Source organism: Desmodus rotundus, chromosome 5 (assembly GCF_022682495.2).
Source record: "Desmodus rotundus isolate HL8 chromosome 5, HLdesRot8A.1, whole genome shotgun sequence".
Lineage (NCBI taxonomy): Eukaryota > Metazoa > Chordata > Mammalia > Chiroptera > Phyllostomidae > Desmodus > Desmodus rotundus.
The window spans coordinates 71186740-71211624 of record NC_071391.1 but is presented as its reverse complement, the minus strand read 5'-3'; the positions used below and the strand labels follow the sequence as shown (position 1 = coordinate 71211624).

At 44.3% G+C, this 24885-nt stretch overlaps 1 protein-coding gene across 3 annotated transcripts in view; it reads left to right on the top strand.

Moving 5' to 3' along the window:
* AMOTL1 (angiomotin like 1) overlaps positions 1-24885 on the top strand; it is a 147470-nt gene that overhangs the window by 102688 nt on the left and 19897 nt on the right. For all 3 annotated transcript variants that reach the window (XM_053923911.2, XM_024574650.4, XM_024574651.4), the window contains 3 exons: positions 3076-3220; positions 4686-4775; positions 23139-23284. In XM_053923911.2, coding sequence (XP_053779886.1) covers positions 3076-3220; positions 4686-4775; positions 23139-23284 — 381 coding nt within the window. The remainder of the gene's footprint in view (positions 1-3075; positions 3221-4685; positions 4776-23138; positions 23285-24885) is intronic.

Sequence of the window (24885 nt, the reverse complement as noted above, 5' to 3'; positions counted from 1 at the left end):
GGGTTGGCTCAGAAGACATCAGAGCGTAGACGAGCATTTGAAGGGAAAGGCTTGAAGGCATTCGGTGGCTGGCTTCAGTGGAGACCCTCTTCTGTCAGCACAGCAGCGGTGGCTCTGGTTGGGCAGTCTGTGACTGGGACAGCAGGCCTGTCTTTGGTCTGTGCGTCCCTGAGCTGTGCATAGGAAGGTGCTCGGGGAAGGAGCTTGGAGTGGCTGAGATTTTTCAGGGCCATTCTCTGCCTGTTTGCTTCAGGGCAGCAGGGCTTTTGACTCTGCACGTACTTCCGTATCTGGGACAGCAAGTGCTTCAGAAGATCACACTCAGAGTCTGTACTGGCCCAGTTGGTTTTTATATCAAGGCCAGTCTGTCCAACCTTCTCTTCATCTTAACAGACGTCAGAAAGGACTTAAGATGCTCTAGACATGAGGGATTTGAAGAAGAGGCTGTGGTTCTCACTAGGAAGGACTGTGCAATTAGAAATCATAGAGCTTTGGACTTAAAATTTTTTAAATGATTCTAGTCCAATTTCCCACTCCTTAGGAATCTTTGCTTCAGGTCCCTAAAAGGTCATTTGTTTTTTACTTGAATACTTGCACTTCTGGAAAATGTAGTTAGGAAATGCTTATGTTGAATCAAAATCTGCATCTTTTTAACTTCCTGCTTTTAGTCATCGTTCTGTCTTCTATAACCACAATAAAGGAGGCTAGTCTGTCTCCTTCGTGACAGCTGTCATTTCTCACCGGAAATACCTTATCCTGAACTAAGATTATTGCCCTTTTCTTCTCGATTAGTACAAGCATATAAGCGTATTCAATTTCTTGATTGTGTAGTATTTGAAATTGTAAACTATGCCATCAGAGGGATCCTGCAACTTCCTTTTGTGCAGAGAGAAGTTGGTGGGGGGTTTACATTATTTATTGATTGATTTGAGATAGAAGAAAGGGGGAGAGAGAGAGAAACATCTATTTGTTATTCCACTTGTTTATGTCTTCATTGGTCGATTTTTGTATGTGCCCTGACCCAGGATTGAACCTGCAGCATTGGCATATCGGGACGATGCTCTAACCAACCGAGCTATCTGGCCAGTGCGGAAGTTCTCTTAATGAAAGGAAAAAATTCAAGACTGCTTTTAGGAGTCATACATTTAAAAGTTAATTAATCAATCGGTATTTTTGTCACTGGCGGGGCACACTTCTAGGGCTGTAAGGACCATTTCTGCTTTTAAGGAATTGACGGTCAAATCAGACACACAAAATGCACATGCGAATTCCAGTCAGGTGTCCACGGCCAATGAGCCCGAGTGAAGCCGGATGGAGGAAAGTTTCTGTGGGTGGCGGAGCTGAGGAAGGCCTCCTGGTTGCCCTGGGCTTGAAGCATGAGCATTTCACCACCACACCCCTTATCACGTGGCACTGTGCAAGCGTGTGTGTCTGGGTGCAGGCCAGCTCCAGACACCGAAGTTCCTGAAGACCAGAATTGTCTTACATATCCTGTATCCTTGGCACCCAGATGCATAGTAACTGTCCAATAGATACCCGTTAGGATGTATTTTATTTATAGGAATCTCAGCAGGGACTTTCTGCTCTGGGCAATTGGGGTGCCTGGCTCATGGTAACGTTAAGTGCCCTGTGGAGACCAAAAACATGGTGCAGGTCTCTTGGTGCCCAGTGAGGGGCGCTAGTGCTCTCAACCCTGCCCACTTTGCCTTTGATCCTGACTTTTAGCAGTTCATCAGGTCCCGTGTTTGCAGGCACTCTTCATCCTTCCTCCTGCACTTGTTACACCACAATGAAATGGGATTTATTGATCGCTACTTCCAAAAGGCACTGTTAGGTTAGAGTCCTGTTATCACAGTTACAGTTACTTATTACGGGTTTATGTATGCCATAGACTACATGCTCTCCTAGTTACATCTCTTGATATAGTGAAATACAAAAGGAGAACAACAACAAAAAATTGTTTTAATCCCATATTTTTCAATTCCTTCATACCAAGAGTTTTCTGTGGTATATTTGTTTATAATTAGATACATGTCCATTAGTCCTGTATATAGATAGTTCCGTTAAAAGGGGGGTTAAATGCTAAGTAAAGAAGCATCTCTTCGAGTGGGTTTTATGTTCCTTTGGGGATGGGTAGGAAGGTCCCCATCCCAAGGAAGAGCACTATACTTGGAATCTAGAAATTAGGGTCCAGTTGAGCTGTGGTCCTTCAGTTATTCTGTATTTTAATATTTTCCCTTATGTTCACCAGGAATAATAAAAATAGTTATAAATTGCCGTGCAAAAAAAAACCTTAATATAAAATATTAAGTTATGTTTAAACTCACCCCTTTCTTATATTGGTACAGAGGGATTTTTCCAAAGTGACATCAGATGGTCCAACCAGACTTGTGGGTCTGCTGCTTACAGGATCCTAACGCAGCCCCTAGAGGGCAGATAGGAGTGGGGGTGAAATCACTTATACCAGCAATTTTCAGCCTTTTTTGTCTCATGGCGCACACAAACTAATTATTAAAATTCTGCAGCACACCAAAAAACAATTTTTGTCCATCTGACCAAAAATAAGTATAATTTTGATTGATTTACAAAAATAATAACAGTAGTAATTGCCTACCCTTTTTGTTCCCAACTGACTTTTTAATAAAACAAGTACCTATACTTTTATATAAGGATTTCTGGTACCAAAAATTAACCAATTAGACTCAACCTTTTTATGCAATGTAACCAGTAAAATGCAACTCTATTATATGCCCTATATGTTTGCGGTTCAAGACAGGGTATTCACACCAGTCAGCTATTGTGTTGGCTCTTGTCATTTTTTATTTGACAATCTAAGGGAGAAGAGGTCAGTGCCCCTGACTAAATAGTCAGGAATTGCATGTCTTAAAAATCCTTGCTGCACACCGGTTGAAAATCACTGAATTACGCGGTTTGGGTAGACATGAAACTTGAGATGCAAAAAAAGGCTGCATTGAAGATACGACCTTCATACTTAGAGTGTCCAAGAGTTAGTGTAACTATAAGGCACCAATATGAATGCCAGAGTCCTACTTTCATGCCACTTCTTTCTTTTAGTTTGAAAAAGAACTTCAGAGAATTTCGGAAGCCTATGAGAGTCTGGTCAAGTCTACCACCAAGCGAGAGTCACTGGACAAGGCGATGAGAAACAAACTGGAGGGTGAAATTCGGAGACTTCATGATTTCAACAGAGACCTCCGAGGCACGTCAAGTTCCATTCATATCCTCTCTACCCCAAACCTCCCGTGTAGACAACAGCCCAACTTCAGGTCCAAGTTGTGTTAAATAATCTTGTAAATTCCAACAACATGGGGGAAGGGCGCTCGAAGAGCAGAATTTGTTTTTCTGCCTTGTAGGTTGTGGGTTGCAGCACTGAGCCTGAGAAGTGATAACCTGTGTGAGAAGTGAGTGAGTTTGTGTGCAGTTTCTTCCTGCGTGAAAGTATTAACAGTGACTTGTGACTGTGTGAATGGGAACATTTGAAAAGACAAATGTTGGATGCACAGCTCTTCCCACGTCAAGCTGAGTCACTTGGTATCATGCTTTGAAAGCCAGCACTTTACACTCGTTTGGTACAGTGTAGAAGACAGAGCTAGGCATGTGTCCCTCGTAGGGAAAAATAAAGGCCCACAGTATGAGTGTGTATACACGCACACTCACCCATATATACTCCCTGAAGGCTGGGAGCCACCTGCTGCAGGGTCTTAGCAACCTCCACAGGCAGAATGGTTTAATCCATGAAATTTAACTTCACTTTCAGTCAGCCACGCTGTTTTTCAGCTGCCTCGTATGCCAGCGTACTCAGTGTATTGGTAGTCTCTAGTAGCTAGACCCTACCTTTTCTATTACTACAAACCTTTTTATCTTGCATATCATATACGTTCAATGAAAACTTAAGCTGAAATATTTAATTGAATAAATAAAGATTTATTTACCAATTGGTTCAAGCAAAACTAACTGTAGAATCTTTGTTAGGTCATTTCGATCTTTTTTTATATCTACTTAATTGTTGTTTTTATTTTTTATTTTTTGGTGTCAAGATAGAGGTAGCAGTCGTGGGCTAAAACAGAGGACTCGTGGTCAAGGTTAGGCTAGGGCTGGGTTTGAGGCCAAGGAAAGTCAACCCCTTTGCAAGGACTTCAAGTCAGAGGTTTGCTCATCTGGCAGCAAAGTGGTTTTTTCTCAGAATCTGTTCTTGGCTGCCTTCTGCTGGTGCACGCCTTGGCATTCCATTGTATAAAAGCACAGCATGGCATCCGAAGACTTTTTCTGAGTTTGGGATGTATTGTTTCTCCCTAAAAGTTGTTCAGTTTGAGGCTCCTGTCTGAGCATCTCTCTCTCTCTTTTTTAAGATTTTGTTTGTTTGTTTGTTTGTTTATTTATAGAGCGGGAAAGGGAAGGAGAAAGAGAGGGAGAGAAACATCAATGTGTGGTTGCCCCTCACATGTCCCCCACTGGGGACCTGCCCGTAACCCAGGCATGTGCCCTGGCTGGGAATCAAACTGGCGACCCTCTGGTTCGCAGGCTGGCGCTCAGTCCACTAAGCGACACCAGCCAGGGCTGTCTGAGCATCTCTTCATACCAGCTCTTGGCTCATGTCATTTCTCAGTGGACAATGACTTAGATCCTCATGCATTTCTTCCTAATTGTTTTCTCTTTGTGCACAGATCGCCTGGAGACTGCCAACCGGCAGCTGTCCAGCAGGGAGTATGACGGGCATGAAGACAGAGCTGTGGAGGGCCTTTATGCTTCCCAGAGTGAGTCTCCACGCTTATCCCTCCTGAAGTTGGTATTTATAAAAAACGCGGCCTGGGAAAAGAATCATGTTCATTTTAAGGAGGTTTTATGCTGTGTGCTTTTTGTTTTCTAATTAAGCATGTAAGCTGTTGGGCCTCCTAGGTCTGCCAGACAAAGCCAAGGTTGTTCCATATGATTTCAGTAATGTTTATTCTGACCTTCTGACCTGGGCCACCTAAAGGATCACATCATGTAATCTCCACATGTGATGCTTGTTTCCAAAGACCAATGAGCCCACTTCTGCCCGGAATAAAATGAACTGTGGCTTCCTGTGCCTCCAGATTTATTGGGAGAATAGTGTATTAATTTCACCAAAAGCAAATGATAGAATCAAATGGGCTCTGAGAAACCATTGGCCAGGGTTAGAATTCCTGCAAATTCATTGTACAAATCAGAAATGTAAAAAATACAACTTTCTTTTTTTAAAGCTGTTTAGAGTTGAATTCATTTCTCTGTCATAATTCTCAAGAGCATTGCGAATTAAGTGCTTAAAAATTAGAGACAGTTCAAACAACAAAAGTCACTTATTCAGACACTGGCCATCCATTGTATAATGGTGGCATTCTGATGCTGGGGTCCTCCAGTACAGCCCTGCATTTTCAAGGCTGGGAATTAATTGGTTGAATTTTCCAATTCCCAGTACTGTTTGGCTGGGTTAAGCGCCTTTGTTCCCCCCAGATTTACTCATGATTGCACTCCAGTTTTTAGTCTCAGCTTCATTTTTAAAAGTCTGTTTTTGCAAATGGACACTCACACTGTCTAGGGCTTTTGCATCAATCCTTTGTAGTCTTGCAGGAGGTGAATTGGCCTGAGCTCCAGATTCACATAAAAAGCTACCTGAGCATCTTGAATTATTTACTTTCCTCACAGAATTTCTCTCTTCCTAAGGGTGCAGGAGATTGACCATCTCCTCTCCGCTTTCCTTTGAAAAATGAGTCACATGTACCATCTGCATATACATATACATTCCTTTCGGGTGATCAGATGCCCAGGCAGAGTCAGTGTCTTTGTGGCGGTTTTGCTAGCAATGTCACCCTGCTGATGCACTGCCTTTTTGTCAGGGGACGTTATTCTCCTGCTCAGTTCAGGCCACTTAGTTTCATCTGAGGGGCATTTGCTCTAGCCTCCTAGCCCAGGCTGTGCTGATGGAATGATAGGGTTTGTGTTGTATGAGTTCAGAAATGTTCCTGAAGATTTTAACCTTCTGGCTCAAAGCTAAAACATTAATAATGCAGGCAAAGATGCCCTTCCGGCTTTATAGTCAGTGTTTGTTCTGCACAGACATGCTCCATTGTGTCCCAAAGGCATAAACGAGAGAGTCCAGAGGCATTTTTCAACTGCTTACAGGTATCTCAGTGTTGACATGTGATGTAATTGAATCTAGGCAGGGCATTTGAAGCAGGCTTGCGGACAGTGATGCCTAACCAATTTTCCAGTACTTGGTCGCTTTGTGCCATCACCATGCTTTATAATTATTTGCATTAGCTTTTCCTCTCCTGGTGTGCTCAAGGTGTTATTTCAAATTTACAGGTAGGTTTTCTTCTTAGTGAGTTAGCATGCCCCATGCCATATATGTTGCAGATATTTCCCCCAGTTGTTTTTTTCTTAACCTTTGATCATGGTGTCCTTTATTTTACAGAACATTCTTTTAGTAATTATATTTATGCCTTCTGGGTTTTATGTCATGCTTAGAAATGCTTTTCCCATTCCAAAATTATAAAAATATTCACCTCTGTTTTCTTCAAATATTCTTATTATTTCATTGTTTGCAAGGCTTGTATTTTATAAGGTAGTTAGGGAGAAACAGTAGAAGAGAAATTCATTAGGAATTAACCTGGAGGCAAGCAGACTAGTTAACAGATACTTTAGTACCTGGGTAAGAAAGATAGAGGTCCCGAACTAAGACAGAAAGGGTGTTACCCTCTGTTGAGAGTAGGGGAAGATAAGCAAGTGACCAATTGAATGATGGCAGTAGAAGAGAGAGAAAGGAGTGTGACAAGAATAACTAGGTAGATGGTCAGTCTTCCAATAAAAAGCAGAAGGCACAGGTTGGGGTTAGATAATGAGTTAAAGTTTGAACATGTCGAGTCATCTCATACTTTGGCCTGTAGGTAAGCGAGCAGGTGCGATAACAATAGGCGCCCACGTGCCTCGCAGGCTGGCGGTGGGCCGTGCTCTCTGCCAGCCTGTCACTGTAGCGTGTGGGTCCAGAATGGCAGGCGTGTGTTACTACCTCTCTTCATAGTTATATTAATGTGTTCTGTTATCTCTGTATTCTTTTGAAACTCTATTATAAGAACACTTTTCAAATGCCTAGAAATCATAATTATAAACATTGCACACTCAAGAGGAGCCATCCTTTTTAAGTGAGTCTTGGAGATTCTAGCATTTAGCTAAGAGAAGGGCAAGACTGCCAAGCAGAGAGTGGAGATTTCTCTGGATGATGCATACTGAGGAGCTGTGGCTGACCTGGAGAGCCTCTGGCAACCCCCTTGGCCAGTGGGAAAGTTAGAGGGAAGGTGAAAGTAGAGAATAAAACCTTTGGCTTTTTTGCTAGGTACTCATAGGAGACCAGGTTCAAGAACACCCAAGGCACGCCGGCAGTGTGCCTGTTGGTAGGACTTCAGTAACGCTCTCTTAGTTAATGGACGGGGAAGGTCCTTCCTGGCCTCACTTATAAATTTCCTTGCTATCCAGGGTAGTTTTCCTTTCGAGACTGAACTCTGCTCTTACGTTGGAGCTTGAGGAAGGCCCTGGCGGACTGCCGGGGCCCGTACCACTTAGCTTGCGGGGTAAGATGAATATTAAACAGGGTGATCGTTGGGCTCCTCTCAATCATGTGGAAAAGCTCACTGAATTAAGTGCTTAGACTTTGCTGACTGTGGTGAATTGTTTTCTCTATCATGTCCTGGTGTCACAGTGTTCTCATTGGAGGAATTCAGAGCTTTGTGTGTTTGTTTTCTGGTTGTACTTTATTGTTTTTTTAAATATTTTTGCAGTCAAATTGCTCCTGAAAAACAGGACATCCTCTGTGGTCTGGCTGTGTGCAACTAGGGCTTCTTTGTCCTTTAACTTCTTCAACTTACTGAGATTTCTGGTTTTGCTAATCATTTATTTGTCACACACACAATAGAGTTCGGCAACTGTCCAGGAATGTCTGTCATCTTCTCAGTAAGTGAAACTTTGTAATCGTTTCTTTCTGAAAACTGGTAAGTACACAGAATTTCCATCATCATGAGGCCAGAAAGCCAAAAATAAAATATTAGACGTGGGGAAGCTAGATGGGAAGAGATGATCTTATTACAGTCTTGGGTTGAGTGGGAGCTGATTGGCTCTGGCATGTGTGTGTTGTGCCAGCATACAGCCAAGCTGTACTCCAGGACGCCAAAGAACTTACCGCCACCCCTTTGGGGTTCTTCAGGCCACCTGGGTTCAGCATACTTGGTTAAACCTACTTCTATGTGATTTAGATCCTGACTACTAAATGGTATCTCTCTCTAAGAAAACATTTTTTGAGCATTCAGTTATTCATTTAAATTAATGAGTAATGGGTATAAATGAGTCAGAACTTGTATATACTTTTGATTTTGCTCATAATTTCCATGGGTTTAAAAGTTTTAAAAAATGTGTGGGACCACACCAATTTATACATTGTTTTAAATATAATAGTAATTTACCATTTCAGTGTGTCTTGTAATCATCATCTTACCCTTGAATCTTATTTTAAGTACTTTGATTTTTTGTCTTGTATAGAATGTAAGAGACTAAAATAATTTTCTAAAAGAAAATCCCCCTGGCTTTTGTATTTCCATAAGGGCTCATGTGAACCACAAAGCAGAAATTACAATGATGTGAGCATTAATTCCGTTGACCCTCACGGGGCATAAGGAGGTTATTTTGAATTCTCGTTGCATTTCATTACATCACGCCGTGGGGCCCTGCAGGCTTCGTTAAGAAGGGCAGGTTAGGTGTTGTCGCACGTGAGCACACAGGTTTACCTCCCCTGGGTGCTTGCAGCTCCTCCTGACTCAGCGCAAAGCTCCTACTCTGTGCCTTCTGCAGGGGCACCATTTAGTTGCATTGATCTCCCCCACTAGATGGGAGACCTGCGGGCATTCTTTACCATCGTCCATCACCATCCCTCACGAAAACACCTTAAATCTTTAAGTACTCAATAACTAGCACTCAGTAACTACTAAGGCGATGGATAAACGTAGAAAGTCCTTGTAGCAATAGGCTTGAAATTCTCCTCGTGCAGCAACAGTATAAAATGTTCTTTTTCGCTCAGTATTTCCTAGTCATGTTGAGAGACGGTCCTGGTTATTCTCACTTATTTCCAGGCATTAGGCAAAACTATTTTTTTTGAAAACTGCCATCAGACTAAAAGCAAATTAATAATGCTTGAATTCTTTTTTGCCTGCCTTCTTCCTGCCTTCCTTTTTTTTTTTTTTTTTTTTAATGGAGGATATCCAGGTAAGGGGAATCTTTCAATGTTAGGAACAGTGGTGTTTTCATGAAAACTAGTTAAATATAGTTGATTTCTGACTCCCTTGATTCCTTTTCTTTTACTCTGGTGGAGACACGTTGGAGGTGGCAGCTGGCCGTGGTAGGTAAGGGTTTCTGTAGCAGCCGGCCAGATGCTTGCCCTGACCAAGCCGTAGACCATGCCAGGCACCACAGACCTGCCTGGGCAAAGGGGAAGGAATTGTCCATGAAGCCTGTCGAGGTGGCATCATTTACATAAACAAAATTTTCTTGTCCTAAATTTTTAACTGATTTTCCTTAAATATGACCACTATACTTAGTAGGACCGTGCAGCTCTAAAAAATGAAAAGTTTTGTAGGCACAGCCTCAAGCAAACAATTTTGGGTCAGTCCCTGTGTCTTCTAATTCCTGCGCTTTCACTAATGTGCTCAGTGACCTAAAGGTAGGTGACCTCCCTGCACCTCCATTTCCTCAGGAAGCAGAGGATTCAATCTCCTAACTCAGCCAGAGCTCTGAGGAGGAATCGATGGTAGGAAGTGTGAAGAAAACTTTATAAAATACATTTATTCTGCAACACGTCTTCCTACCCCCTTACATCCTTCCTCCACCTGTGTTAGCCCTCACCTTCTCTGGAAGGAGCTGCCGGTGTCCAGGGTTGGGGAACGGTCCGTGTTCCCACAGAATGCTGGTGTGGCTCACCCAGCCTTGTGAATTTGGGAGGCAGAGCATGTGCATGCTTAAGCCACTTGCTCAATCCTGACAGGTGGCACTGAGAAACATCAGGCCTACACGACAGCCAGACGTGCACCCGAGCTTCAGGGCATGTGTTTATGTTCCATCAGATCTTCTGCCCAGGGGTGAAAATTAGCATGACTCAGTAAGGCTGCTTTTCTGTGCTTGAAGAACCACAGGTGATCCAAGAACTGTCTCCTGGTCCTGTGTGGATGTCAGGTCTCTAGCAAGTGAACATGCCTTCTGACTTACTTATTTGCTTGACGTTCCTGTTTGGCGATGGAAAAGTCAAGTGTCTTAAACTTTATCACAGTCCCCATTCCTTGCACCACATAGCTAGTTGGACAGGCGGAGTAAGTACAGACTGAAAACCATACCAATGTTTATAGGCATTTCATGTGGCATCAGGGATCCCTCACTTTTCCTGACAGATCAGAGCCAGGAAATCCCCGTTCAATTCAGGTCTCAGCTTAAATGAAATGGCAGTTGCTCAGGGAAGTCTTGAGATAGGGCCAGGTCTTCCTTTTGTATAATCCCCCAACACCCCGTACTTTCAGACACTCATCACCCTGTAAATAAGTGAGTGGCTGTTCACGGTCCGTCTTCCCTGACTGAACTGCACGCACCATGAGGGCAGAGGCCCTGTCCGTCACCCTCGCCTTGTAGTCCCACGTCATTGCGTTTCCGGAACTGGGCACAGCACCAGGCACTTGTAGGCATTTAATAAACATTTGTTGGACGTCGAGTGACCTGATGGGCATTATCATTTATTCAAATAGTTGTTGGCTACCTCCTGTGAGCTAGCCGTGCTCTGGGCTACAGGACAGCAGAATTTTTCTGTGGAACTCCAGATGGTAAACAAGGTCTGGCTGCAGCCACTCAGCTCTGTCCCTGTAGCTGAAAGCCGCCGTGCATGATCCGTAAACAATTGGAAGCGCCTGAGCTCCAGCGAAGCTTGATTTGCAGAATCAGGCTGCGGACTGCAGGCTGTGGTTTGCTGACCTCTGGTCCAGTCATGGAAGGGAAGAAAAAGAAGGAACCGCAGCATGAGGAGGACGGAAAATAAAGAACTTCAGAAGTATTCTTGACATCTAATTTTATAAATTGCCCTAATTTATAAATTAGGACACAGTTGTTATTTGCTTTCCTGGAAGAGTCTTGCGGGCCGTCTTTTACTTAAGCCCTAATTGGGTGAGCATGATTATTTTGATTTTAGATAAACAGACACATACATTGTAGTCACAAACCTCAGTTACCCGGTTGGCAACCAAAATTGGCTACTGATGGAAGATAGGGCCAGGTGGGACTAGCCCTGCGGGTAGTCGTGGTCGTTAACTGCCTGGGTGGTGTCTCAGGGCTGCCCCTCTCGTCAGTGCCACAAATCATACCATAGCAATTGACTACAGTTCTTAAATAACAGACTCGGAGAGGACCTTAAAGGTCACAGGTCTGGTCCCCAGCAATGCGTGTGCCCTCTGAGTGGAGCTCATTAAGAAGCCATTTGATTGCCACTGTGAATGACAGCTCCGGAGGCTGTTGATCTGATAGTTAAAAGTTTATCCTCAGGTGGGGTTGCAGGTTTGCTCCCCTGTTTGCTCCCCTTCAGGTCCTGCCTCAGGCCTGTCCGGACATGGTCCTTTTACGACAGAATGGCTGCCAACACTAACTGTGAGCCTCTATAGCTACATTGTCTCTCATACAAATATTTAATAGATGAGGATGCTGAGGCACTGGGAGGCTGAATAACTTGCCCAGGGTCATACACACTGGTGAGCGGAGCAGGCAGATTTTGAACCCAGGTCATTCTGGCTCTGGATCCCGTGCTCACACTGAGCTGCTGTTGGGGAGCTACTTCTCGTATCAGGGGAGGTGTGGAGACATGGTAATGTGAGAGGTGGCAGCGTTGGACTCCTCCCCCTGGTTTTAGGACTCATTGAGTGAGGCTCCATCTTTCACTGACGAAGAAACTGCAACCCAGAAGCATCAAATGGTTTGCTCAAAGCCCCTTAGTTGTTTAATGGGTAAACCATAATGACAACGGGGACCTCCTTTTTCTTATTTTTTTTCCTTCTCCAGAGGCCATCTCTGTTGGCTCTGGGGGGTAATGAAAATTTCACTTTTTTACCCCTAGAAGAATTTGGTGCAGGAAGTAAATGAAAATAATTTTGTGCAGGAAGTCTTTGGATGCAAATTATTTAGCCCAGTACTCTGATTTAACAATGATGTATCCAGGTGTTCGCAGGGGAGTTCTAACTACTAGAATTCACAATTTGTCCTTCTGATTTCTACATCTGTTTTGAACCAGCGACAATGATAATAAATGGCCTTGTTTGACAATCTAGTGTCTCTTCAGGTACTGAAAAAACAAAACTGTTGAGGACAGAATAGAGTTTAGAGTCTTAAAAAAATGTTTTCTCAAAATGTCTATGAAATTAAATGTTTCATTCTCTAATAAAAATGAAATGTAAGCAGATACAATGAGTAACTCTGTGGTGTAGCTTCTTACAGCTAGTTTTTAAAACTATTTTTGGTTCATGAATTGTAGTGAGGTCAGACAGCTATATCTTAATGGAATCCCAAAACTTTGAGGGCATAAAATGTTTGGTTTAAGTCCAGAAAATTTGGTCTTAGACCATTAAAAATAAGCTTGCATCTGTTACTAATTTTCTTTTTTGCTTACAAAGACTTGTTTGGTAGAAAAAAGAGGAAAAAAAGGATCTGTTCAAAACAAGTTAACAAAAATGATAGTGGGAGGGGCTGCAGAAGTTAAAGGAAGGGAGAAAATGTAATCGCAGGCAACACATTGCCTTCTCCCTGATCACCCCAAAAAGAACCACTTCTTTACCCACATATAACAGTTTCCCCAGCCTGAACTTCTACTTTTGGGCCAGGTTCTGATGTTAAGCCATTCAAAGGGCCCATTTAAAAACCATAGTCTTACATATACATATTATAATGATGCCTTAAAACAAATCTAGGTATGTAATATATAATTAATAATATATACCTCTAAATATTTAGGTATTGATGTAGTTATAAATACCTAAAATAATATATACATCTGTATTTATATACAGTAAAATAAATGTGCACATTCTAAAAGTACAGCGTGATGAAATGCAACAGCCGCCACAACCAAGATCCAGCACCAGAGAGCCTGTGGAGCTCCTCCTTTCCTCTCCAAGGGAGCCGGCGCTCCCCACCTTCTGTCTGCCCAGGTTCACTTTTCACTACCTTCCGATTGATCGTTGCTGTTTGTGTTATGCCCAGGTTTTACGGTTGTTTTCTTCATGGGGAGCCCAATCATCTCATAGGGTCTTACTTTGTCATTCCTAGAAATAGAAGTGGCTGTTGTACATTTTTTTATATTAAGACAAGAGAAGGCCAAAAAAAGGACTTCTGTTCTTTGGTGGTTATAGAAAGTTTAAGTCTTTACATTGGTTTCTCATTGATTCACAAACATGTGTGTAGTCAAAACCAAATGCCCCATGCATCCTGTATTTATGCGGCATTTCCGTCTGTTGCCTGATTTGCTGTGAAGCTGTCAGCGGGGATGAGGAGATAGCAGCACACTTTTATTTTAAGCGAAAAGGAAAACAAAGTGGAAGGCCGAACAGTACATGTGGAGGCTGAACTGGATGAGTGGGTATGTGGTCCATCAAGCACGACTGCGAGCTACATGTGTAAAAAAATATATGAAGGTTAAAAAAAACTGAATTATACCTCAGTGTGTAAGTACAGTTTCAAGAAATAAAATGCAATAGGAAAAATGACTTGATAAGAGGAAATTACATTCAAGAGAACTTGCACTGAGATTCAGATAAATATTTTATCAAATCGTGCCTGAGACATTTTACTTTTGGTGCTACAAACTCACTTTGGGCCTGGTTACTAAAGAGCAATAGGTAAATTTTATAGAGTAATAAAAATATTATATGTATGTGAAGACCAAAACGTATGGTTTTCCTCCATTAGATCACTAGAAGATTTGATGGTTAGGCTTAGTTCTTTTGCAATGACAAGTATCTAAAAACTATCATTTTAAAATTTTATTTTAAAGATTGAGTTAGAATTTGATCATGTATCAGTAGCATCCTCTTATTCCATAAGCTGTTGCCTAAACTTGTTATATCTCTTCATATAAGAAATACTTTTGCCATCTTAGATTCTTACAATCCTACAAAGATACCAGGGTTTAGACACACTGTGAAGTAAGCCAGCAGGGATGGAAAGGACAGAGACAGCTGCCTCTGTACCTGGAGTACAGAATACGGCAGGGTATGGAGTACAGGCAGGGTACGGCCAGGATGCATTGGAGGGTTACTCCCCACACCCCAAAGCGTGTGTGCTGCCTTTCCTGTACGGGAGAGATCTGTCTTACTGAGGGAATCAGAAAAACTTCTTGAGTGTGTAGCTTTAGGATAGACCTTGAAAACTAACTAGTATTTTAGAGTAATTTTGCTGCCACTGTACTATGTAAAAAGGAAAAATTCTACTTTCCTTTTAAATTTGGGCAGCAAAGTTTGACTAAATCCTTCACACTTCAGGCCTTGTCTCACTTTCTCATATTGATTCATCTGTCCAGAAGACTTCTTCCCTACATTTTAACAACAGCCGTTTCCACTAATCTTTGTTTCTTTTTGTAATGTCTGAACCAGTGGTTTGGAAGCTCAGAAAGGTTGTTTAAAAGAACACTTACTTGGAAGCCCAAAATGTCAAATGTACAAAAACCAAAAAACATTTCTGGTTGAGGCAGGGGTGCATTTTTCAGCACCACCTACCTCCTGCTTGGCCCCGACATCTCCTCTCCCCCTCCCCTTCCTTCTCTTTCACCCAGGATTCTGGAGAACAGAGTTTGGTTTGAGCTTCTATTCTGAATTTTCCTTGTCATTTAATTCATTTAAAAACAGTTCACCCTCTCAGCTAGTGAAGACAAGCCCTCACTGGAGTGTTCCTGTGTTGGTTAATAAACTATTCAGCTACTCGCGGACTCACAGCCCGTCTCCCGTTGCCTGGCGGAACCATGGCAACCTGCAGTGGGTACAGGGACTGCACAGAGCTGAAAACCCTCTCCGGAAATAACAAGGTTCCTCACGGGGGAGACTTTATCAGCAAATTTTAAAAAGACAATAAAAAACCAAGTCAAAGGATTTATGGGGTTAGCTTTGTATGTATTACTTTTTCATTGCTGAATTAATGATTGTGGCTTTTAAAGGCAGATCATCTTTTACATTGTTTCGCATCAGAAAAGCCTCATATAAACAGATCACTCTTATATGATATAAGCAGTGCTCTGTTTGGGTTATATTTTGGGGATCTCTTTCTGGGTTCATCAGTTTGACTCCCACAGATGTTAAGAATGAGCTCTTGAGTGTAGAATATCTTTGAGGCAGAATGAACCTAAGTAGTTTCGTAAACAGTGAAGTAAATGAAATACCTTCCTGTTGACTTCCCACTCCCACCACCTCAGAAGAAAGAAATTACTCTTGGTGTCAACAAGATCATCCAGCGGAGCTAACCCTTCAAGTGCCCCATAGATCATAGCCAACCCGTGGAATAAACTCCGCACAGCATCTCTTCTGAATTGCAAGATACGGTGCCAGGGAACTCAGGGCTGAAGGAAGGATCCTTGAGGAGGAAGGAGAAATTTTAGGCAGGGATAATACGGCAAATAAGTATTTGGACATCTTTTCATAAGAGAGAATCCATTTATCAGCATGTGGGTTTCTTGTAACCAGAATTCATGCTATTAGTTGTTGGTTAGCATCATCTTAATCTTTACCAAACTCCCAAGTCCTCCTGGTGGAGAAGGGAATAGAGGTGTAAAGAACAAAGAAGAGTGTCTTAGTGATCTTTTCATTACAAAAGGAAAAACCCACTTGCACTAGCTGAAGCCCAAATACAGGGACTATTTTTTAAGAACATAGGTGTGTGATGGAGCCCCTGGGCAGGATGGGCAGGCAGGCCTCACAAGGACCAGGGGCCAGAGCTGGCGTCTCTGAGAATCACAGTGTAGTTCATATTTAGGGGTCTGTTTGTATGTGTGTGTCTGTTTCCCTCTCTCCTTCTTACCATAGACTCTCACCCACCTTTCTCCGCCCATCTGCTTGATTTTTCCCTTTCTACAGTACGGCTTTCTCTGTTCTCCAAAACACAAGCTGGAATGTGGCTGCTAGCCCAAGAGCTAGGTGGCCAGCCTGCACCACTGTGTCTCCCAGGCTCCTACTTGCACGTCCCGAGATGATAGACTCTGATTGGCCTATCTTGGGTCACAAGGCCCTTCAGGTTTGATCCTGTCAAATGGGAGGGGTGGGCAGGGGCTGATGAGAAGGGCTTTGTATGTAGACATGGATACTTGCCGGAATTTAGCCTTGTGGATGGAGGGCTGTGGTGGATAGCTGTTCAAAACAGAGTGCTACCTGAGCAGACACTGTGACATTTGTCTGCTCTGTGTAGATCTCCAGACTGGGGCTCACTTGCCTCTGGTGGGGCCCCTGTTGTACACACAGGTGGCCCGGGAGCTTTCTGCCACACCTCCTCAGCCTCTGTACCCAGCTTCTCCTTTGTCTGACCTCTTCTCTGGCCATGTCCTTTAAGCTGTCTTCACTGAGGGAGGCCCAGAGCTTCTACTCCTCACATCAGCTTCATCCGTCAAAATGAGACTTCCAGTCACCGGCAGTTTCGAGGTTTGTTGGATCATGCTGGCCTCCTCTTCCCTTAACTCTGTCACCACCGCTCCCTCCTCTTCCCACACCCAAGGCAACAAGGACCTACTTTGAGAAGTGCCAGAGAAATAACTGAGGACCAGACACCAAAATGCACTAGTCGTGCATTGCTGTGTGAGCTTATGGGACCTGGAGCTTGAACAGAAGTAGCTTAGTTTGTGTTTCTGTCTCAGACCCGTGCGCACACATGCACACACAGTGCAGGACAGCTGTAAACCTGCAGTGAACCCGCCAGTTAAAGGGCCAAACCTTGCTTCCAGCCGAAAGAAGAAAAGAGGGAGAAGACCCTTTTTTTATTTTTTATTATTATTTTTTTTAACCTTTCAAGCCTTCCAGTGAATAGTTACCCTTTGGTCAAGCTGGCAGCAACTGATGACTCTGCCCCTCCAGCCATATTGGGCTTAGGGAAAAATTCATCAAAAACCTATTAAATGAGGAAAGGCCTGGAAATTGATTCCTGTATGAGAAGAGCCAGGTTAAAGCTTTGCTCTCCTCATGAGCTCCAGCTCTCAGTTGGAGCACTGAATTAAAGACTAGCAACGCAGCACATGGTATTCGACACCCTTGCTGTTAGCCCCACACGTGCCCAGCCCTCGGCATTTCTTGGCAGAGGTTGCTAGGACCCACCATCCCATGGTTCGGCCAGCAATAAGCTTAGTGCTCATATAGTAACTCAGAAACAGTTTCAGGAAGGTGGAAGGCACACTCACCTCCTCCCAGGAACAAACTGGAATTAGAACTAAATTACTGAACAGTCATCCTGAATGACCAACTGAAGACTACCTAAAGAGAAGTCTTATAACAAAGGATTTACAGAAGCAACCCCCTGGAATCTGATCATCTTATTTGCTGAAATGAAAGCAGGAGCAGTAAGAGAGGAGAAGGGGAAGGGAGAGGATGCAAAGAGGACCCCTGGCAAGGAAGTCGTTTGGGAAGCTGTTTGTCCCCTAGGCAGCCCTTTGACTTCCTGCTATTCCTGTCGTTCCAGCTAAAGCGCCTTTCTGAAGAGAGCCCCCGCTGCCTCAGTTCCACTCAGAGCGTTGATGGCTACTGGACCTTCTTTCTGTCTGAGCGTTCTAGGATTAATAGTTTTTCCTACCTAAGTTAACCACCACAAAAAGCAGCCATCATGGGAACACCAGCCAGCACCCCTGGAACTTGGGTTTAAGCAGGCTGTGCTCAGCCAGGCCCTGGTATACACTCACATGCCTCAGTAATTAGCAATAAACCACTTTACTCACTGCCCGTGTCATTCTTGTTATCAGAGGTCAGCTTCTGAGATGACATCATGGTCTATAAAAGCATATTCTTCAGACATCTAGAAAGGTCCAGGAAATCACAATCCCTGGAAATTCTGGCCGGAGCTAGGTTTCCCCTGGCACACAGCGGGCACACCAAAATGAGATTTCCTTCCCCGGGCTGCCCTGTACCCCTCTTACTTTCTCTTCCCCCCAAATCATCACAAAGTCACATGGCCATTCTTTTTTCAGAAGCGTGCATACTCCAGATTTGGAGAGAGAGGTTAATGGAGCTAGAACAGTGGCCACCAGGTGGTTTTCGTTCATAGAAAATTTGGAAGGGTGATGCCGATCTCACTGTTTATGACTATGAGTCCAATCAATAAACGTTTCCTGAGTGCTTAGAAGAAAAACAAGAAATAGTTTCAACAGATGGTCCACATCAGACCTTACCCAGAAACTGGAGGAGGGGGAGAGTCAGATGCAAAGGGAGCATCTTTGAATTACTGGGCCCAGTACTAGTTTCCGTCCACTTCCCTTTCCTCAGCAAAGAAACTAACCTGTGGGCAGAGGCACAACAACTACCGTCTGACCTTGTATCACAGCTCATTGCACTTCAGTTTTCTCAGTTGTCAAAGGGAGTTGTGAGGAGTCGATGAGGTCCTGTTGCAAAGTTCAAGGCACAGTGCCTGGGACTAGTAAGCCCCCAGTAGTGCATGTTAGCTCCTGTTATTTAGGTATCTGTTGTGTGCCAAGCCCAGGAGTAGGTATTTTACCGAGTCATTTTAACCCTCACAGCAGTCCTGTGCAATCGATCTTGTTCGTTCCATCTGAGGAGATGGCTGCACAGGGGTGAAGCGGGAGTGAAGGTGCCAGAAGCAAACCAGGTCGGCCTGACTACAAAGCCGGTGCCATCGCTGTGGTTTCCAGAGTAAACAGTGTTCGAGCAGGCATCTCTGTGTAAGTGGGACCGGAGCCACCAGGCTAAACAACTCCCTGCTCCACGCAGTACAGGGTAATTCATATCCACTGAGTAAACAGACCATTCTGGGCAAGAGTTCCCTTGTGTCAACCCCCCTGTTCTAGGAATTTTCAGCATATACACTGGAGCCCAACCAAAAATTCAGTGTGAGACTGATCTTTCTTGAGATCCCTCCCAAGGGGCTTAGCTAATAATAAACTGAAAGGACCTTCCCATGAGGTGCTTTCACTCCTGGGACTTTCCCTTGACATCTTCCAAGAGATGACTTTTAAAACGGCTCTGACATACCTCAGTCCCCAAGTCTCCAGGGAGTTCGAGGGCCACAGTTGCCCCACCCTGTGGGCTCCCTGCTTTGACTCTCCCCTTCTTGCCCCCTTGCCTGAATTAGATGTCCTCTGTGTGTTCGCAGAACACCCGTGCAAGTGCCTGTTAGAGCAGCTCGTTACACTCCCTTTGCCCACGTCCTTGCCTCTCTTCCCACCCAGTTGAGTGCAGAACACTATGTCCTACTCACCTTGTAGTCCCAGAGACTGTCGCACTTTGCAGAGCAATAACAGTAACCACGGCATTTTCGTAGTTGACATTCACTGGACACTTTCTATGTGCATTTTTCAGCGGATACTGTTGTGAGCCTCACTTTAAAGGTAAGGAAACTGAAGCGCAAAAAAGGGCTTTATTTCTGAAGTCACAAAACCATAAGTAGGAGAGCTGGATCTGAACCCAGGCAGCTTGATTCCAGACCCATGCTTCAAACCAGTTTTCTGATGTTTCCATGCAGTAGATGCTTAATTATCTGATATTTGCAAATGAATGCGCACATGGGTATAATTGCTGTATTTTGAGAGATGTGGTATATGACCCATTACTTAAATCTGTGCAGTAATGAGCTGTGTTACAGTGGAGCTCTTCTATACTTCCTGCGTTTGTTCTGCAGTTCTTTACCTCTGCGTGCCTGCTCGGGGAGGGGGGAGGGGCGGCATAGAGCCACCCTTGTGAACACAGCTTAGATGAAAATGCAAGTTCTGGCTCTACCACTGACGAGCATCACTTTTGTGGGCACATTGTGTATTCTTAGTGTCACTTTCCTCAACTGGAAATGGGAATAATAATGGTGCTTACCTCATACAGTAAACTTAAAGGAAATAATAATATAAAGGGAATAATATGTTACCATTTTGGAATACACTCATTGAACAAACATGAACAAGATTAGTTATTGTTATCACTGTTGTCACAAATGCTTGTTTTTAAAACTTTATTATCGAGAGCACTACTTCCTATCCGTGGACAAGGAGTTCTGAGCCAGGGCGATACTGAGTGATAGTGCTTCAGTCTCAAGTCCAAAGTCAGCAAACTCTGGACGGTGTTTGATCCACGAATTCCAGAGACCTGCAAAGCATTCCAGATCTAATGGAGTCTTCGTCCATTACCCACATCTTTGTCCTGTAGTTTGCACTGGGAGGTTTCAGTAGCCTGGGCAGAGAAGGGAACTGGGGTTGTCCACTGTCTGTACCAGCCATCCGATGCATGGCGGTCACACAGCTGGAGTGGACAGCTGTGTAACAAAGGCTGTACAACAGAGACCGAATACCTGACATCCAGTGAGAGTTGCCATGTATTGTACATTTGGCAATGAACTTCACGCAAGGTAGAGAGTCATTTATTCATTCAACAATATTTACTGAACCAGACAATGTTCCAGGTTCAGGGAATCAATAATGACTGAAACAGATGCAGTCCTAGACATTTAGGTTTTTCATACTTCATGTGTATTGTCTCCATCAGCAGAGTAGTCACATAGTGCGGTGCAGATCTTACCGTCCCATTTGATAGGTGAGGGAGCTGCGGCCCAGAGAGGTTGAACACCGCACCTCGGAGCTGCCAGTAGTGAACCTAGGATGTGAATCCAGTTCTTCCCGATGCTGAAGTCCACTCTTTAGCCACAATGTGATACTGCCTATCAGAGAAATAGCAAATGCCGGGATCCTGTGCATGCACACACACACGCACCCGAGTGTGGGAGAGAGGGTAGAGGTGGTAGTTGAGAAATCTAAGTAGCTGTCACAACACAGCAATAATTGTGATCAACTTGCAAACTGCAAGAAGCTCTGGTTGCGGCTTCTCATCTTGAGCTCAGTCTATCGTTTTACTGCTTCTGGTCAAAGTCAATGTGTCCTTGGCTGCCCTCAACAGAGAGAATCCGTGTGCTTAGGTTGATAAGCAGGTAGAAGCTCTGAGACCCAGTGGTTCATTCACAGGCACGCCTGCTGGGTGCCCTCCAGAGCCTGGATGTGGCCAGTGGGCACCACGCCCACTGAGACATTGAGCCCAGGGAAGTGGTGCTCAAATGTCAGTGACTCTGCACAGAGCGAAAAGCACTGCTCTGCAGGGCTGTGGGTTTGGGGGCCCAGGGCCAGCCTGCCTTCTGCGTGCCTGTTCCCCATGGACTGGGAAGGAAGTTTTGGAGGCAGCATTTCCAATACCTCCAAGGAGAGGAGGTATTTGAAAAGAAGAAGGCGGGAGGGCAGTTGGACATTGCACTGGAGCATGAAGAGCCCAAGAGTAGTAATGCCCTGTTCTGGGTTGGGATCTTTGTGGCCTCATTTTGTCTCCAGGGGATGCTGCTGTTCTAGGCAGCGCAGCCAGTGCTTAGCTTTACAGGGCTACTTACTGTCAGTCTGTCCGTCTGCCATTTCCAAAGCTGTCCCACTGCACTCTGATCCCACTGACATAACCTCACAGTGCTTGGACAGTGCGGTCAGGCAGGAAGGGTACTGCAGTGGGACATCAGAGGACCCAGATTCTGGCCCTGGCTCTGCCCCAGCTGGCGGAGGGGCCTGGACAAGTGCCTTCACTGCTGGGCTTTCCTTTCTTCACCCAAAAAGCAAACGGGGTGGAACTGGACCATGATGTTTCCTGGGACTTCTTCCGGCTCTGTGTTTGTTCAATGAGTATTTGCTGTCTTAATGTGTTCTTTCTATTCTTCACGTTTTCTGCTCTTTAAGTACAGTGTTCTTTCTATTGCTTCAGTGCCATGGGGCTGGTCCTTACTGTTGGTACTTACTGTTATTTTAATGAATGGCTGTACCAGGAGATCTTGAATGAATGGATCTACTGTCACATGCTGGTGTTGCTTCCAGAGTTTGATTAATCGATTTCTAACTATTGCTGCTGCTATTGTAATTATATGCTCTGTTTTCTAAAAATTTGGAAGAGTGTGCATTGGGATTTGTTACCACCTGTTTTTAATAATGAAATTCTTTCTCATATTAATAATATTCACTTATTTTAATGATGGCATCCTGTCTTCTTATAGGGCTTACAGTAGTTCATTCACCCAACCCCTTAATCTTACATATCAGTCCACCCAAGTTTTTCCATATTATAATTTATTTTAAAAATAAAATGTATTGCTTTTGTAACAGGAAAAATGTTTCTGATGAATAAGGCCGATCCCGTGACACTGTCGGCCCTGCTTGCGCAAGTGAAGTGGTGCCAGGACGTCGACGGGAAGGCGTGTGAGGCACCGAGTACAGGGCAGCCTTCACTCCCCACCTGCTGAGACGTGATCGTCACCAGCTATGCTGCCGTTTCCCTAGTCCAAAGCAATGTCCCTTTTGGTTCTTGAACAGAAGCAGGAGAAAATGTGGGGCCAGGTCCTTATAGGAAGAGGATCCAGCCAGAGATGGGAGGCCCAGGTTGAAGCTCCCTTCTGCTGTCTTGCCCCAGACCAAGAGCTTAAACTTCTGGACCTTGGTTTATTTTTCTGTGCATGAGAATATTGGTGCTGTTGCTAGCACGGTCTGCCCTTTCATCACTGGTTTGGAAGATAGAAACGGGAGGCTGTGAGTATAAAATGAAACCATAAGTTAATTTGAAACATTAAAGTAAATGTTGCACAGAATTGAGTTGTTGGAAATATGATGTCACTGGGTTTTGTGTACCGTTCACCTCTGGAGCTGAACGTATCAGGAGTTAACAGTGCTTTTTGAGAAAATCCTTACCACACACACCACCGCTATTAAGAGGGAGCAAAAGCAGTAATTTGACCCTCGACTCTTTTCATGCTTTTTATTTTTAATGTTTGCCAGATGTAGACTGGCAATGAGCCCAGAGGGTGAACACCTCATAGATGGAGTTGTGTTCTTGTCTCCCTTGTAGACAAAGAATTCCTAAAGGAAAAGGAGAAGTTAGAAATGGAGTTAGCGGCAGTGAGGACTGCAAGCGAGGACCACCGGAGACACATTGAAATCCTAGACCAGGCTCTGAGCAACGCCCAGGCCCGCGTCATCAAGCTGGAAGAGGAGGTGAGACGGGGTGGGAGGGGTTGGGGTAGGGGAGCAGAGCCCCAAGGGCCTCCATTTCCTTTTTCTAACCAAGCGCCTATAACCAGAGCCAACTACAAGGAGCTGAGTCAGGGGGAGGGATAGAGGAGACTTCCCAAATAAAAATTAATGAAAACAGAGTTGATCCAACCCAGAGCCAGGAGAGTATGAAAGACATACATGAATGCCATCAGCAAGGGGCTCGCTCTCACCTCAAACCCAGCCTGTAGCCCATTGGTTGGTAAGTGTCCAGGGCTAGAAATAGGTGGAAGGACTTAGAGAAAAGAGATTAACATTTTTTTTTTTAATCATTCAAAAGCTCTGTCTTTGGACTCTTGATTGCATGAAAAAGGCAAAAGTCCTCTGACAGGGGTGGGCTAGGGTGGCCTTCGACACACCTGTCTCCAGTTTTCGGAAGTTGGCTTGCAATGACCTGCCTCCCACCCCCCCCATACAGGAAAGTTTGATCCCACTTAAGCATTAGGGATTAGTAGTTCCTGATAAAATTGACCATTTGAATTGTTTTGTAAGGTAGGCCTTTCCTCTCTGCCTGACTGTGGAAGTAGAATGACTTCTGAGGTCGAAGCCAGGGGATCAGGCTGTGGGCAGGGTCAGAAAGGGAGGAACGGTCTAGCTGAGCAGGCAGGAGCCACTCTGGAAAGTAGGAGCCCCGAGTCTGGGAGGCGCACGACCCAGGTGGTCTACGCAGAGTGCTCCGCTTGGTGCCTGATAAGCAGTAAAAACAGAATTGTTATCAATCCAGCTGTTGCTGTGATTGTTGAAAATCAAAAGCTGTTCCTTCCGAAAACATGATTCCAGGTAACTCAGGGTCTCAGCACACTTCAGCTTCAAGGTTAAAGCAGCTAAAGGGCTAGACTGTTAAGTCTACAAGGGTCTTGTCCATTAGAGGCTGGTTAAACCCCGTAAGTCTTACGCAGGAACTGCAGTTTTAGTGCTAGTACAGTCTGAGGAGTCTCGGGGCAGCGACCCCAGAGTGTCTTTGTTGTCACCTCTGAGGAACTCACTACACAGGAAAGCATTTGCCACAGAAAGTGACCTTTGCCCCGGCCGGTGTGGCTCAGTGGATTGCGCACTGGCCTGCGAACCAAAGGCTCACTGGTGTGGTTCCCGATGAGGGCACATGCCTGGGTTGCAGGCCGAGTCCCCAGTTGGGGGTGTGGGAGAGGCAATCCCACATCGATGTTTCTCTCCCTCTCTCTCCCTTCCTTTCTCTCTCTAAAAATAAATACATAACATCTTGAAAAAGAAAGTGACCTTAGCCCCTGAAGGACAGGGGGCCTACTATGAGGACAGGATCCCTTATTATTTTTATAACCAAAATCACTTATTGAGGCTCCTTCTCCATGTGTGGATTGAAGGAAAATAATAAATGTTTTAATCTTTTTGTTTTAATATTTCTATGAAAGTAGAAGTTGCGAACTCCTTGAAGACAGGTTCTTTATAATTACCGTTATGGATCTTTCTTGTCATGATAGTGATGTAAGATCTTTGATTGTGTGTAGCCTTTCCAAAATGTCTCATGTGTCTGGCTTCCAGGCACTCCTGCTTCTTATTCATGTTCC